This window comes from Nannospalax galili, unplaced genomic scaffold (assembly GCF_000622305.1).
Source record: "Nannospalax galili isolate Female #2095 unplaced genomic scaffold, S.galili_v1.0 scaffold161, whole genome shotgun sequence".
NCBI classification, from domain to species: Eukaryota; Metazoa; Chordata; class Mammalia; order Rodentia; family Spalacidae; genus Nannospalax; species Nannospalax galili.
This window is the reverse complement of record NW_008348586.1, coordinates 7408903-7426492: the sequence shown is the minus strand read 5'-3', so window position 1 is coordinate 7426492 and position 17590 is coordinate 7408903. Positions and strand designations below refer to the sequence as shown.

Genomic DNA, 17590 nt, shown 5'->3' with positions numbered 1-17590 from the left:
GAGCAAGCCTGTAAGCAGCATTCCTCCATGGCCTGTGTTCCAGCTCCTGCCTCCAGGCTCCTGCCCTGAGTTCCTACCTTGGGCTCCCTGATGAACTGCGTGCGACCTGGGAGATGTAAGACAAATAAACCCTTTCCTCCCCAAGTTGGTACTGGTTAGAGTGTTTTGTCACAGCAATGAAGAGAACAAACTAGGAAAGTAGTCAACTGCCCATAGCAACCAGGTACCTAGAGAAAGAAGGTTATCAAAGTTTCCATAAGAGGCCACTTTTGAGATGACATGAAGATTATCTGAGCAGGAAGGAGAAGTAGCACGAAACAGCAAATCACAACAGAATGGAAGAAGGATGATTGGGAAGATGGAGTATGTGTGTGTGTTCGGGGTGGGAGTGGGTAAGTCTTTACCTCATGAGCCTGCAAGCGGTTTCCTCTGGAGAGCACTGAACTGGTATAGTAAAGGGATTTTAAACCTTACCCGCTGGGGAGCCATCTGTAAAATGACCACAGTAACTTTGTATGTCACAGAGATGGTGTGGGGGTAAATGAGATAATGTATGCAAAAATGGATTATGGTAAGGGCTTGGTCTATGCGGACTGAGGTTATAGAACCTGAGTTTCTTTTGGTTACTGTTACAAAGACTAACATTGGTGATTTATTGTCTGTGGGATACATTCTGGTCTCCTTAACTTGGTATTTAAAGCCTTTTCTACGTTTCCCTTCGCATACCCATCCAAACTTACTGCTATAGGCCAGTTTATTCACGTCTTGGCTCTGTCTGTCTCACCACTTTGCTCTGCCCTTTGTAACACCAATCTGAATCTTGTCATAGTTTAGGGTCCAACTGTTTCTATAAATATTTGAGAACTACCCTTGATTAACTTTGCTCTCCTCTGCATTCTTTACCTTTGACTGCCTCCAGCATCTTCTTGTTTTACATCAGGTCCAGGTTACACTATGTGTTCTTCCAGAGTTAAGCCTACTTTTCCCTCTTTCTACTACACGTAGTAGAAAAGGGATTATATTGTTTACCTTATCAAGTGAGATAGATGATATTGTTACCAGACAGAAAATGTATGAATTCTAGGTCACTCTGCTACTTACGAAGTATGTGATTTGTAACAAATCATTTAATCTTGCTGAAGCTCACTGCCCTCAAGTATACAATGGAGATGTCAACATCTGCTTTGAAGAATTCATGTGAGAAACAGAGGTGATGTAAATGAAGCACTCAACTGTATATGATCGATGCCCAATAAATGACAAATGTTGTTGTTACTGATTTAGAGAACTTATGTGTATGCTAGGACCATGATCCTCATTAATTTCTTTTCTCTCTAGTTATACAGCTCTGCTGAATTTGGAAGAAGATGGCAGCTTATCCAAGAAGCGGTGGTACCAAATAGGTTCTACTGGTAAGTCTTATATTATTTCTTGGCCAATTAAGATTTCACTTAACATGGAGCATTGGGATAGCCACTTCTCCTAGGACAGGAGAGGACCCTGCAGTAGTAAACATTTTAAGAGCATCTTAAAACTTGCATCCTCAGTTTCTTCATAAACCCCTAAAGGATCATTAAGATTAATGAACTTCAGGAGTTTTGTGAGAGTTCCTGTGTTGGGTTTATATGAACCTGTGAGGCAGACATTTTGAAAGGAAGTAACAGTCATTTTTATTGATGAGGGCATTTTATACATATACCTTACATATTCAATAAAGATTTTCAGTATAAATATCTAGATCTTATTTAGTCTAAATGTAGATCACCTTCCTTTCCTTATTTCAAGTTTTCAATTCCTTCTTCTCATATGGGACACAACCAGAGGTCCTGCGTTCTCACTTAACATTCTAGACATATGCTGTGTATTGACATGTATATGCATATGCATGGCTATACTCTGCTCAGGCTGCTGTAACATAATTCAATAGACTGGCAACTTAAACAGCTGTGATGTATGTGCAGTCCCAAAGGCTAAGAAACTTGTAAGATCAAGGTACCAACAGATCTGATTTCTGGTGAGGTTATTTTCCCTGCATTTCATATGGCTGCCATTCAGTTGTATTCCCACATGGCAGAAAGGAGAGACCTGGTCTCTCTTCTAATTTTCACAAGGATACAAATTTAACCATGAGTCTCATCTACATGGCCTCATTAAACTGAATTGCATTATAATTCCCTATTATAGACACTGTTATTTTAGAGTTTAGATAGGGCTTTAGCTTTGAGAGCTTTGAGAGGGAGCTGTGTACATTTGGATATTTATATTTGCAGAAGTATTGTTTATGCACACTGGCCTGTATTTGTTTTTGATATCATGCTGAAGCTAGGCATACACATATATTTCTTTGATTATCTATTTATTTTTGAGACAGGGTCTCACTACATATCCTTGACTAAAGAGAACTCACTAATGTGTAGACTAGGTTGGCCTAGAATTCAGAACTCACCTGCCTCTGTCTCCTGAGTACTGGAATTAAAGGTGTGCATCACATGCTCAATCTTAGCATTATATATTTTTAAATTTTTGTTTTATTATTTTTATTTTATTGTATGCATGCATTGCCTGCATGTATGTAAGTGCATCTGTGTCATTCAGTGTCCACAGAGGACAGAAGAGGGTGTTGGATCCCCTGGAACTGGAGTTACAGACAGTTATTAGCTACTATGTGGGTGCTGCAAGAACAGCCAGTACTCTCAGTGGTCTCAATGGCTAAGCCATCTCCCCAGCCCCACCATAGTGTTTTAAATAATTACAAATAATTTAAAATTTGCATTGTTTCCTTTAAGTTACTATGATAAAATATCATAACCAAAAGGAACTTATAGAAGTAAGAATTTATTTTGGATTAAATTTCCAGTGGGAAAGTCCATAAAGTGGGGGCCAGGTAGCAGGTAAGTGGAACAGGAAACTAGCTGATGACATTTTATCACACAGAAAGTAGAGAGAATGAAGGGGAAATGGGGCAAGGCTGCATACCCTCAAAGCCCACCCACAGAGACATACTTCCTCCAGCAAGGCTGCACCGACCTATAACTTGAACTAAGAGAACCACCATTTGGGGACCAAGTGTTCAGAAACCTGAGGCTATTGAGGATATTTCTAATTCCAACCACCACAGAATTTAAGTAGAGATACATCATAATATTAATTTACTGTAAAAATAAATTGCCCTTTATGAAGGGTTGTCATGTGGAAACAGGATATGGGATAGGAGGGCAAAGAACGAAAATGAAGCAAAGAAAAGAATCATCTTGGTTTTGTTCATCACCCCTCTAATAAAATTAGAAGTGGCCTCTTCCGTGATAATGGGTGACTTAACTTGAAAATCAAGCAAGTAGCAAAATTTAATTTTGGATTTTGTGTTCCAAAGGATTAAATCCTAACAAAGTAAGAACAAAGTTTGGAACATTCTAATGTAATTTTGATATATTGCTTACTAACAAAGTTTGAATTTGTATCCTAACCAGTATCATAAGGTATTATTTATCAAACCCTAGTTTATCCTAATTTGACTATGGAAAAGATATCTACCTTGTTTCCAGACTTCTATTCCTATAAATAGTGCTGTAAGGAACCAGCTCAAACAATAGTTTACATATCCCTTAACCACATTGTCCAGAATCATCAGGATAGTGGTCTTTAGGAACCAATAACTCTGCAATCAGAGCTATGAAATTTTCTCTCATTTACTATCCATATATTACCCCTGAAACCCTTTGTTCCAAAAATTATAGTACCTCACACCAGTATTTGGACTAAAAGGACAAGCAGGTCCCCAAGGCTCATTCCAGCTGCCTACGCCCCACTGATTTCCCAACATCTTTATTAACATAAAAGAGGAGAGCATTTTTAATCTTTCACATTTTCTTTTTATGAAACAAGGTCTCATGTAGGTCAGGGTGGACACAATCTCTTGTAGGTTCAAATCAAGATTGGCCTTGAACTCGTAATCTAGTCCTGGGATTGTAGGTGTGTACTACCACACCCAGCTCTTTTCTTTCTCATCTTCAAACATTACCTTAACGGTCTCTTAGGTTTTGAAAGCCACAGATATGTTTTAGGAAAATTTCTTACAAAGAAAATGCAGGGGCTGAGGATTGGTTCAGTTGGTAGCATGCTTGCCTAGCATGCATAAAGCCCTGAGGCTAGTCCTTAGCACTACATAAACTGGGCATCATGGCACTTTCCTATAATTCTGACACTGAGAGAAATGAACTCAAAGGATCACTTTGAGTTTGAGGCTATAGTGGGTACAGAATAAGACTCTGTCTCTGGAAGGGAGGGAGGGAGGGCGGGACAGAGGGCCTGAAAATGTTATACACAAGCCAGACAACGTCAACTTGCAGTGAAACCACCTTTGTTTTTCTTTTCACTTTTGTTTCCCTCGTTCCTTCATTCCTTCCTTTCTCTCTTCCTCCTTTCCTTCTTTCCACATGTGTGTACTATATGGTTGTGTGTGTGTGCAGGTGTGCATTATATAGGAAATCAGGTAGGGTGCCGACTCTGTCACTCTTCACCTTATTCTCTTGACACAAAGTATCTTACTGAACTGAACCTGGATCTAGTCTGGCACCCAACAAGTCCCAGTTATCCTAATGCCCCCCACCCCCACAATCCCCGGAGCACCACCCCTGGCTTTTTACATTGGTATAGAGATTTGAACTCATGGTCTTATACTTGCCAACAAATGTTCTTACCTACTGAGGCATCTCCTCAGCTCCAAATGAAATCAACCTATCATAATGATTCATTTCAAATAGAAGGTTTTGGTTCCACTGAAGCTAGCTTCTGCTTCTCTTGGTGCTTTGTCTAGAGATGACTTGAATCTTGCTTTCAAAGTCCAAGTTGGCTTCTCTCAAGTCCAGGAATTCATCTCTGTGTCTTCCTTAATCTCCCCTCCTGGTCAGCATTTTCACCACCACTCATTCTCCTCATGTCCTTTGTTCATGAATCCCTTTCGTCTGTATATGTTTTGTCTAAAAATTAAGACTTTTTGGTAGAAAAGTCATCTTTTTTCCCTCATTTCCTCTTCTTTTGTGATAATGTAGCAATAATGTAGTCTTCCCAGTTTATTATGGAAACCAAGATGATGTTTTCCCAATAAAAATGCTATAACAAACTAACATTTTCCCAAGTCAGGCTTCTGACAGGCAACCAATAGCTGTACATTCTATCTAGCATTAGAGAGTAGACAACACAATTCAGAAGGCCAGACAGAGGATTTTTTTGTTACTGTTCTTCCTTAACAATAGAAATAAAAATGTTCCATGAAAGGATGGACAAGGCAAAATCTGGAGCTAAAGTATGTCTGTATGAACAGTGTCTGGGGCATCATGTTTTCCAGCTTACTTGAGGTAAACCATGTCACCCATGCTAACAGCTACCATATCTATTCTGTAGAGAGGGTTTTTTTCTTTGTTTGTTTGTTTGAAAACTAGATTAGCAAAGCACTCACCACCAACTGTCACAAAAATATCATCTTTTAAAAGTGTTGCACAATGTTGTGTATGAATTCTAGGTCCTCTGTCCCTTAAGAACAATAAACAGAACTCTTGCTTTTCCCATTAGAATAGAGGAACATATCTTACTCATTCAAGTATCAGCCACACAGTAAGGACTATTCAAAGTTAAAACTTTAATCCTCATCACAAACTTCTGAAAGGAGTGACTCATCATCATTAAAAGTTGAGATATCATTAAATCTCACCCACCCAGGTCTCAGGAACCATTGTGGAAGAGGTGGCAGATTGTTAGAGCCAGGGGTGGTACATGACCATAAAGAAACAGACTCTTCCAGGCTTCTGGAAACCTGCTCATATGAACTTACGGCAATGGTGACAGCATGCACAAGACCCATGCAAACCTAACCAGACAAAACTCAGCATAGAACTGGGGAAATAAACAGAAGGCCCCGTCTTAACTGAGGAACTATTGACAACCGATCACTGCTACATGAGAGAGTCAATCTTTAAGCGAGTGATACTACATAGGCTGAACAGACTCTAGTGGATAAATTCACATTGAGCGGCATCTGGGTACACAAACTTGACTCAGTAGGCCTTGAGAAATATGACAGAATGCATGAAATCCTGTGGAAAGGCTTTAGGGAGACAGACAGGGGAAGCTATAAATATGATTAAGATGTATTGGATGAAACACACAAAAATTTAATAAAAAATACTTCATAAAAATAGTAGGGAAATTAAGGACATAAAAATTCAGGTAATTGAACCAAGGTCCCAGTGCTGGAAAGTGCAAAGCGATGATTTGAATGCAGGGACTCTGTAATGCTCATGTTCTACCTTATCAGTAGATTTTCTGTTGCTTCTGCTCTGGGCTGGAACTACAAGTTTAGCCCAATTATGTGGGTGAGCGATGACAACTCAAGGGTCTTTGGGCCACAGGGTCTGCCTGCGTATCTCTCCAATTGGGTTTAACATTTGGCCTCCAAGTGTTCTTTAATCTTTGTCTTCTACAGAGAAGGCACAATGCACCAACGTGGCTACCAGTATAAAAATCTCTTAGATTCTGCCTACGTGGTCTTTATTTTCTGAGTGCAACAGAAAATCTAGCAATCAAAAACCTGTATTATTAAATTTCAATACACTTCTTCTAATCGCATAGAAGCCATGAAACTATTGAGGAGTTTTCAGCAAGCCTAATTACAAGAAATTTCCTTTAATCATTGCTGCTCTTCACCTAGTAAGGGGTGTGGTTAATACTGAGAAAGTTTTCTCTAGTGCTGAATCCTTAAATGACCATGGATAATAACATAGCACTGTTCATGAAAAAACATGAAGATGAAATCATAGCTTTTCCAAATCACCTAGCATACTTCAGAATTACTTTTGAGTGGCAATAGTAATACCAACTCCAGAAGAAATCAATGGCAATTGTAAAATAATTATGGGATGTAACATCTTATTCTTACCTTATCATAATGATTGCTATTAATACTACCATAACTACTATAAATAACAACTTTCTTCCCCAAGCATTTTATGTTGCTTTCAAAAGTGGCATAGTCCATCATATAACACATATCTAAGCACCACATCATCTCTCAAGGATTTGCTCATCTTTTTATGTAACTGAGGACAATCCTGGGCATATCTCCTCCCATGTGATGCATCTGTTGCATTGTGGACAGTACAGCTGGAGGTGAAGGGCCTCAGGGACACTGAGGTCTGAGTTCTAGCTTTGCCATTTACTAACAAAGAAAATATGGAAAAGCAAGTCATTTCTATGTGCCTAAGAATTATGTCAAGAGCCTACTGACTAACAGTAGTGGTCTGTTTTGCCAGTGGTGGTATGTTTGCTTTACTTTTAGATTGGCCTTCTCCACTTTGGAACAGGGGATAGATACTTTCAGTTTTAGGTTTACAAGTTGAATGATTTATCAGATCTGTCACCTGACCTCCCTCTTTCTCCATTTCTAGGGAGTAAAGGGTCAGTGGCATGACTTGAGTTAAGGGCCTAGAAGGTGACATATTAATCATGGAGGATGGACAGTATTTGCTGTGGGAACTGATCAAGGGGCTGAATCAAATTGTGTGATTGAAGACCAGAGGGCGATGTCACTCCTAAAGAGGAAAATAAAATTTTTATTTAAGAAAGAAGAATCAATTCTCATCAGGGACAAAACACAGATGCAAGATCAGAGTTTTAGCACAGTAAAGTGCCATAAATAGGTTTATGTTTATTAAGTAACTATAATGACAGAGGCATAGCAATAAACCATGGTGTTTCATCTTCAAGATGTCTTTGTGAGGTAGTGGTCATTGTTCCATTTTAAAGAAAGAGAAAAAAAAGATGTGTAGTTTATCCAGCAAAACAATTTATCTGGCTTTGTAGCCCTTGCTTGTAAATAAATTCAAGATTTATTTACTACTTTCATCCCCCAATAAAATAAGGGAGAAAGAAGTATGTTATAAATGTAAAATAATACAGTTTTAATTATAGTTTAATAACTTTCTAAGAGCAAAGTTATATAAAAATTTGCATTAAACATTGAAAAATAACATAGAAATTGGAGGGTCAGTGGTACCTGAATGCCTTGAAAAAGTGGAGTTTCTGCCCAGAGTCTGATTCTATATTAGGGGTTAAAGAATGTGCTTATTGGAATCCAAGTTAAGTTTAGGATAGAACAATGGAGAATAGCTCTCATTATAAATGAACCAGAACCCTATTAAGTGTGAAAAAGACAATAAAGTCTTAGGACCATTTCACTTAATTGAAAAATGGCTCAGTTTTACTTTGTTATATTTGTTTGATACACATTGGAACAGAATCCATAATTAGTTATTTTCTATGACTTATTAATGTGTGAAAAAGTAGGAGCTGTTAAAAGTTAACCTTTGTTGTATCTATGACAAGGCTAGTGGGTAAAAGCATTTGAGGAGCTGAATTCAAAACCCAGAATCCACAGTGGAAGGACAGAACTGACTCTTTTGCCCTCTGTGGGCAGTGCATGACACATGTGCACTTACATACATGCAGAAATAACACTCATACACATAAAAAATTAATAAAATTTTTAAAAAGAAGAAATGAACAGAGAGGATCTGTTTATTCATCTAGATGAAGAGGCTTGTTAAATGTGTCAGATCACGTTCTCTCCCTGCCTGCCACACCCTGAAGTCCATTGTGACTCTGCTTGAAGTGGCCTCTGGGAAGCTTACATATCCCTAAAAACGAAAATGTCTTCTAACGTGTTAGGGTTCATATCTACAGCAACCCCCTCCCCAATGCAACAGGGCCTCATGGTTTTGCAAGTCCTCTGGAATTACAGGGACTGAGTTAATGAGCACCCTGACCATCTGCAGACAAGATAAACAGACTGTACACCTTTGACCCAAGACCCAGTCACTGCAAAGAGCTGTCTTAGCCTGTTTCCCCTTTGATAATCTTAGAAGACAAACAGGCCCCTGCACCCCAGACCCACTGATGTAGGAACTATCTCAGTACAAGCTATTCCCCCCTGATAAGTTTCACAAGGTTTAGACATCCCTAATCCCATTACCCAGATCCTGGCTGACAGAAGGTGATGGAAGGGGACAGTTTGATGTAGGCTGTTCTCTCCTGATAACCCTTGGACTCTCTCCCCCTCTTGTTTAAAAAAAACTTTCCCACCTTCTGATCCCCCTCCCAAATCCCCTATAAAAACCCCCAGCCAACAGCCTGTAAACAGACAGCTACTCTATCCCAAATGGGGAACTGTCCCATATGTTTACTCTGCCAATAAGCTCTATCCCACCAGAGTTCTTGTCTGTGTCCTGGTGCTTTCTCTCGATTTGGACCCAGATTTTTAACCTATCATTACTTGGTCCAGCTAAGCTCCTGGAATTAAGTCTTATGGGCCTGATTAGGTACCATGCCTCTAGATATACCTGAGGGTAGAATCAACTTTCATCAACTATGTGCCTCACTCAGGGTTTGGAATGGTGATGATGCAGAAGAAGCTGAGCAGCTTTGACCTTTCCTTCCAGGAAAGGAAAGTAGACAGCAGAAAGGCAGCCACCAAGGATGCCTATTATGCATAGATATTTTAATATTCAGTTCTTATGAGAAAAAAATAAAAACTTAAGTAGACAATCAAAACCCCACAGATCTTAAACAGCTTACCTAATGCCTAGATTAGTAGACAGTGGTGATGGAATTCAAACCTAGCTGTGTCTGGCTGAGGTGTTTGTGCTTACTGTACCCTGTGCTGTAACTCTCTATCACTAGAGTTATATGACCTTCATGACCTTCAGGATGCGATGGACTAGTAAAGCTTACTTTGAGTGTAGAACTACATTGGCATAGGTCCTGTGTAACTGGCCTCTTACCCCTACTTAGTGTTAACTGACAAGTTTTAAAGAAAGAGGAACTTCCATAACCTTTTAGCCACAAATCAATCTATTCCCAAAAACACCCTGAAATATAAAACCTCTTCTGTGTGTAGTTTAGACTCATATGACTGAAATTCACTCTTCAATCCTTATTGAATATTGCTGAGGAGCCAATAACAGGCCCCCAGTACTGTTTCTTGATTAGTTTACTGTGTCACCATGACCCCCGTATTCCTCGTTCAGATGTACTCTGTATTCAACACAATCCTGCTAGATTTTCTGAGCCACCAATACCGAAAAGACTTACTAGACTTGGCATGATGCAAGTACAGTTCATTTCATTTTTTTCAGATGAATTCAGTGGACTCAGTAACAAATCTGGGACCTCTGCACTTCTTTTCTCTATATAGTCTACTGATATTCAGAAAGTAAAAAAGAGGCCAGGCATGGTGGTACATGCCTTTAATCACAGCACTTAGGAGGGAAAGTCAGTAGTATCTCTATGAATTCCAGGCCAGCCTGGTCTATATGGCAAATTCTAGAGCAGTCAGGGCTAAATGGTGATACCCTGTCTCAAAATAACTAAACTAAAACCACAAACAAAAATAATAAGTAAAAAAGGAAGGGGTAGAGCATGGTGAGAAAGATAAAATCTCATCTATCTAAGGAGCAAGATGTGTTTGTAGTCCATTAAGAAGAAAGAGGGTGCAGTGGTTTGAAGCATTCTGCCTCATTCTTCCCTCGTAGCAAAGAAGTGTGTGTCACTGTTCGGAATCCCTCTATCCCCAATGTAATACATCATAGTATGAACTGTAATTCAGGTCTGTTTGTGTAATTGATAGGAATTAGCTTAGGATCATCATGCCCAAATTCAACCCCAGATTCACTATTTACTGAGTAATTCAAGGAAGCTTGTCCAACTTTAAAAGTCTTGTTTCAAAATTTTATTTGACAAACTAAAAATGACATAGCTTTGTTAACAGCAAGTAAGTTAATAATTAGTATGCTCTTCAAATCCATCTTTCTTTTATGTCCTCTTTTTTCTTTCCTGCTGAAAGGTAAGTTTCTTAATAGCTCGAACTCTGCCTTTCAAAAGTTTTTGTCCACCTTGCATGTCACTTTAACTACAGCAGCAGAAACTTGTACACACATAAACACACACACACACACACACACACACACACACACACATGAGTACTAACTTTTACCAATTTTGAACTTTCGTGTGAATGTGCATACATAAGCCCATAAACACATGCAGATGAAACATATCTTGAAAAGCTTTCATTTGTTAACCAAACATCATAGGCAAACTCTGTCTTTCCTTCTATCTTGAAAGGATACCATTCAAAAATGCCACTTTGACATCAGAGGAAGATTCTAGGTCAGCAGAAGACACAGTTTCCTTTACACTAGTTTCTTCATTAACTAAACAAACTTGGCTAAGGATAAACGAAGTCTGAGTCAGCAGAGAACTTTAAGGAAAGGCAGAATACCTGTGCTTAGATGGCTCTCTCAGGAGAATGGCCTAGATTGTGGAGTGGCAGATCCTTTACAACATTTGCATACAGAATAATCTAGAAAAGTCAGAGTAATCCAAACCCATTATCTTTGTACTGTGAACTTCTCTTCCTTGCAGACTGTCTTTCCTGGGTCTGAACACTGGCCCTGTAAGCTGAAGTTGCAGGGTTTGATGAAGAGCAGGGGTAGTGACAGTAAGGGATTCTGAGATCTTATCCCAAGAGCTGTGCTTGGGTGCTTCCCATACCTGTGCTAGTAGAGTACATAAGAGTGCTTTCATTATCCTTGAGAAGCCTGCATTTTATCTGTTTTTCTTTCTTTTTTCTGTTAATGATCTCCACATAAGTGCTGTTTTCCATCCCTCTTGCACTTTCCTCTACTTCTTACTCTTTTCCTATGATTTGCGACTACCCGTACAAATTAAGCTGGATGTGCCCTTGTGCAGTGTGAGCCCATCAGTTCTCCAGAAGAAGCCTTCATTCATTAATGGTCTTCATTGATTCCTGTCCCCTTATCTTGATGATTTCAGGTTCCCCTGGGCAGCAACTTCTCTATCTTTGAACAAGAGAGATTCAGTCACTTCTCCAGATTTCCAGTAAGAATTCCTCTGATGTCAAAGGGCAAATATTTCCATGACGAGATCAAAGGACAGGAGAGGGGTCGCAACTCTGACTTACTAATTTTTCATTGTTATTAAGGGATGCTGACTTAATTCAAGGCTTTTGGGTTTTCCCCTGTCTTTTTGAAAGTTTCTATGGACTCACAATGCTTCTGGTGGAATCCTGTTTGCAAATGCATGACAGAAAACATCCAACTTCTTTAAGTCTCACAGTGTTCTTCAGTAAAATGATCATTGCAGGAGAATTTCCTTTATATTGTTTATTTATATTTTATATGTATGAGTGTTTTCCTGAATTTATGTAAGTGTGCCTCTGTTTGCAATGCTCAGAGGCCAGAAGAGGATGCCAGATCCCCTATAACTGGAGTTAAGGATGGGTATAGCTATCATATGGGTGCTGGGAACCAAACCAGGATCCTCTGCAAGAGCAGTCAGTGCTCTTAGCCACTGAGCCATATCTTCAACTTTGAGAATTTTCTTTATATATTTGTAAGCCAAATTAAAATCAGATAATTCAGATCAATTATATACAATTGATACAATTATATCAATTCCATGTACAATATATGGAATAAATATTAATTGCTATTCAAAAGAGTGATGGGGGAGTGTTGATTATAGCCTTTTGAAATATGATAGTCTCACTTTGATTCAATTTAATAATTTACATTTCACTGGGGATTTAAATGTGTACATTGGGGCTGGAGATATGACTCAGTGGTTAAGAGCACTGACTCTCCTGCAGAGGACCTGAGGTTCGGTTCCCAGCACACACATGGTGGCTAACAGTTGTCCATAACTCCAGTTCCAGGAGATCCAACACCCTCTTTTGACTTTCATGGGCATTGCACAATATTGGTGCACATACATACATTTAGGCAATACACTCATATACATAAAATAAACATAATAACTAAAATAGTTTTAATGTGTACATGTGCTCTCCTTTGTTGCCACAGAATCAGGAACCATGGGTAGAATATGAGCCACCTGTTTTATAGGTGGCCTTCTCAGTCTTCTGATAACCAGTTCCTTCAATTGGCTTCAACTAAACCATTTTAGAAGCTAAATTCTGATGACCAAAAAATGGAAACTGCCTTCTCTCAGAGGCCTTGGGCTACTTGGCTGAGAATACAGTAGCAGTTCTCACAGAGGGATATAGAGGATGCTGGCAGTCTGAAAGGACAGCTATCACCCCTCACATCTGCCTCTCACACCATCTAACTCAAGTCCATTGTAGAAAAGATGCCTGTTGCGTTCTCCTGCCTCCCAAGCTTCACACATATTTCCTTCCTTACATGAATCCATGCAGAGACAGTGCAGCTTCCCCATGCTATCGAATACAAAATCACTATGATATACTCCAGTTAAACTTATCTCCTACACACATCACTTAAAAATCATATATATCTTCCAAATAAAACAAAAAAATATGCTTTAACCTGACGAGAGATTTTTCCCTCATACAAGTTAAAACATTATAAGTATCTCCCCCCACCCAAAATGAAACCATTTGCATCTGTCACATTATTCGTTTTTATGCTGTCCTTTCTTTCCTGAGTCATACTTCCATTTCCATTTCCTGTAACAAAATCCTGAGGCCTATGTTTAACCAGTATTACTTGGTGCTTAGATATTGTACAGTGAGGAAGGGAAGAAGAAAGGAAAACATTCATAAATCCAACATATTCACACATACTTACACACACACACACACACACACAGGGAGAGAGAGAGAGTGATTTGAGAAGAACTTGAATACTTGGATAAACACCTAGTACATTGAAATGGTTGGAAGAGTGCCTGGCAGATACCACATCTCATCCATATCACTGCGTCTAAAATTTAAGAAAAAGAATACGCATCTTTTTTTTTTTTCATCTTTTTGAGACAGGGTCTCCCTGTAGCCCCAGCTGTCGTGGAACTCACTATGTAGACCAGGCTGGCCTTGAGCTCACAAAGATCCACCTGTCTCTGCCTCCCAAGTGCTGGGATTAAAGGCGTGCGCCACCACGCCCAGCCATTATTTTATGCATAAGTGAAAAAAGCATTCTGTTTCACCAAGATGCTGCACTCGTCACAAGGAACCTACTGGTTTATGAGCATTTTGGAATGTGTGAAATAGGATCTCAATTACTATTTGATAAATATAAATAAAGAATGGGTTCGGGCCATAAAGTGGCTCTAGATATTTATTTTCTTATCAAAGGTTGGATCAGATTGTCTTAATAGATAATTACTAAAATTAGTTTAGAAGACTCAAAACTGAGGGGTTGATTCATGTGTCAGGGTGGATCAGAGTCTCAGGACTCAAGAAGAATTTAGAAGGCATTCCATCTGACCTATGACTTGGAATCTCTTCTACAAAGTGCTAGAGAAATGGATGCCAAGAGATTTTTGAAATGAGAATGGAACTTTGCTGTCTATCAGGATCTATCTTCCTCTTAGTGAAATAGCTAGAAGAAATGGACCTGTCCCAGTGTTGTTTATTGTTGGCACTGGCATTAACACCTCTAAGCAGAACAATCCCATAATTTAGGGAAAACTGTCAAGGTTTCACAGGCATGGCAAGATGTGCCCCAGGGCGTGGACAAAACCTGCATTTATAAGATTTATAGTAACAGGTTTTACATGAGTGCACACATTTAAGGCAGATAAATCCTGGAAGACAAAACTACCAATAATTGAATTACAAAACCATTATCATGTGCTGAACTGAGCAACTTTATGACTGCATGGTGACAAGATGGAACTTGTTAGAGTATTTATGTGCCTGAGATACTTTCTGAATCACCATCCTAGAGAACAAACCAACTGATCCTTGTGCCTCCTCTGAGCAGATACTCTCCTGAGCAGTTTTGTAGCCAAGGAAAACAAGATGCCTAAGAGAGAGAATTGCAGATCACATATTAGCACACAACCCCATCAGGGACAATCCTCACAGGTGAGCCTCCACTTCAGCAGCTCCTGGGCTCAATGTGTTTATGCTGTGAATGAAATTTTAGGCACTGCCAGTATTAACCAAAAATAAATAGAAAGTGTGGAGTTAATGCTGGTTTCTATCAGAAAAAAAAAATTAAGAATAAAACCAGCCCCGTAATAAAAGATATTCTGGGTCTGGAAAGATGGCTCACCAGTTAAGATCACGTACTGCTCTTGCAGAGGACCTGAGTTCACCCACATTAGACGACCCACAACTGCCTCTAATTCTAGCTCTAGGGAATCCCACCCCCTCTTAGGGCCTTTGATGGTAGTTTCACTCATTTGCACATGTGCACACATATACACATACCTTTAAAAATTAAATATAATAGAAAATACTCTATTCTGACATACTGATTTAAAAAAATGTTGCAGTGTTATTTTTGTGACTGTTGGAACCTGTTAATAATCCATTACTAAAAGCTGAAATACTGTAGCCATTTACTTGTTTTGTATGAAAAGCGAAATGACCAAAACGTTTCTTGTGGCAGAATTGTGTTTCTAAAAATCAGGTTTCTTCCCTACTTAGTTCTTCTATAATTAGATATATTTTTAGGAGATTTGGCTATAGTTTCTCCTCCTATAACTTTTTAATCTTTTAAAAATTTCACAATTAATGAACACTAGCAAAGGTGATACCCACAGACTCTTCTCCAGCTCCATCCAAAGCTAACATCTCACATGAAAATTGTGCAGAGTTCCCAGCCTTGAAATTCACTTTGGTGGGACACTGACAGGTCAACGGAGACCTCCCTTGGATTCACTCAGGCTTTTCTACTAATGCCCTTTCCTTCTGGTGCGGAATCTTACATCACATTTGTATGGCATGTTATTCAGTCTCCTCCAGTCTATGACCGCTTGTTGCTTTTCTATGTACTGATGAGACGGACAAGTTTGTGTGTGCATGTGTTGGGGGGTACATGTATATTTTGCCAACCTTCATATGTGTGAGTGTGGTAAGATGTGTGGAGGTCAGAGAACAATTTTGTGTGCTGGTCCTCACATTCCACCTTGTTTGAGACAGGATGTCTTTATTGATATTTCCAGTGTGTACACTAGGCTAGACCCATGAGCTTCTGGAGAGTCTCCTGTCTCTACCTCCCATCTCCCTGTAGGAGCTCTAGCATGAAAGACACTCACACTAAACATCTGCCTTGTATATGAATTGTAGAGATTCAAAGTAAGGTCATCATTAGGCTTGTGTGCCAAAGGCTTTACCTACTGAGTTATCTCCCCAGCCTCAGACCTGGAAATATTTTAAGAGGCCAAGTCAGGTATGTTGAGGAATGTCTACTAGATAGGGCTAGGGTATTTCCTTGCAATGACTAAGTTATAGATTGTTGGAAGGGGTAACACAGGAGTGACATGCTTGTGTAAACACAACATATTAAGGAATACAAACTATCAATAATGCCTTATTAGCAATGTTGTTGCCCTTGGGTGTTTGAAAATTGCAGTGTTTGCCTGGTTTCTTCCCTGAAAGGTTACTGGGTTTCCAAGTTTCATATATCTAACAAACACTCAAAGAAAGATTTAAGCTCCAGAACTTAGCAGGAGATGTGTTAAACACTGTGTGAGCATATGTTAAAATGACCACAGTAATTACTAGTTTTTGAAGAGATACACGGAGGCTCTGCATTTTAGTCCCTAACTTTTAGTGTTCGTAAATTAAACTCACAGGCATCAGCTTTCACTGTGATGTTCTTATGATGATTTTATTTATTTTGGTCATTCCTGCTATATTTATTTACTGGGATCTTTTGTAAAGAATTGTTCCTCTATTAGTTTGCTCATGACATTATTTAGTTGCTCAGCCAAAGCAGTGATCAGAACAGACAGTGAGCAAACTTGATCCTAGATTATATGTTGCTGTTTATTTCACCAGGAGCCCTTCATCACTTCCTCACTTCCCTGGCTCTGAGCTGGAGGCCAAACCATTCCCCATAGGCTCTAATGAACCATGGATGTGCCACCTGCTCACGATGGGAAGGCTCCTCTGCTGATAATAGTTTTTTTGTTTTGTACAGCTTCCTTTTTTTTTTTTTTGATGGAGACCTTAGAAAAAGTGCTTTTAATCTCTGTGATGATTGACTTGATTAACCACAGAAGAGCAGTCTCCAGTTGTTGAGATCTTCCTTCTTTTTCTCATATGAACACTTTCAACTTCTTCAGCAAATGTACACACACACACACATACACTAAATAAATAAATGCAGTATTTTATTAAACAAAGAAAAAGACACTTTCTAAAAGAAAGAAAGGAACACCTGTACAATGTAGAGAGATTACTAAAAGATCATTAACAACATGTTAAAGGTACCAATTTTTAGGGGAGATGGGGTTAGTGTGTTATTTTCTATAGAATGGTGATAGCACAAAAAATATCAACGACAGGAACAACATGGTCATTTCAATAGATGCAGAGAAGGCCTTTGACAAAATTCAACATGCTTTTATGTTTAAAGTTCTAGAGAGAATTGGACTGGAGGGAACATACCTCAACATAATTAAAGCCATATATAACAAACCCACAGCCAACATCATTCTAAATGGAAAAAAACTGGAAGCATTCCCATTGAAATCAGGAACCAGACAAGGCCGTCCACTATCTCCACTTCTCTTTAACATAGTGCTT

At 39.1% G+C, this 17590-nt stretch overlaps 1 protein-coding gene across 4 annotated transcripts in view; it reads left to right on the top strand.

Moving 5' to 3' along the window:
* Sorcs1 (sortilin related VPS10 domain containing receptor 1) overlaps positions 1-17590 on the top strand; it is a 561958-nt gene that overhangs the window by 383461 nt on the left and 160907 nt on the right. For all 4 annotated transcript variants that reach the window (XM_008845715.3, XM_008845714.2, XM_008845713.3 and 1 more), the window contains exon 5: positions 1339-1412. In XM_008845715.3, the coding sequence (XP_008843937.1) occupies positions 1339-1412 (74 nt within the window). The remainder of the gene's footprint in view (positions 1-1338; positions 1413-17590) is intronic.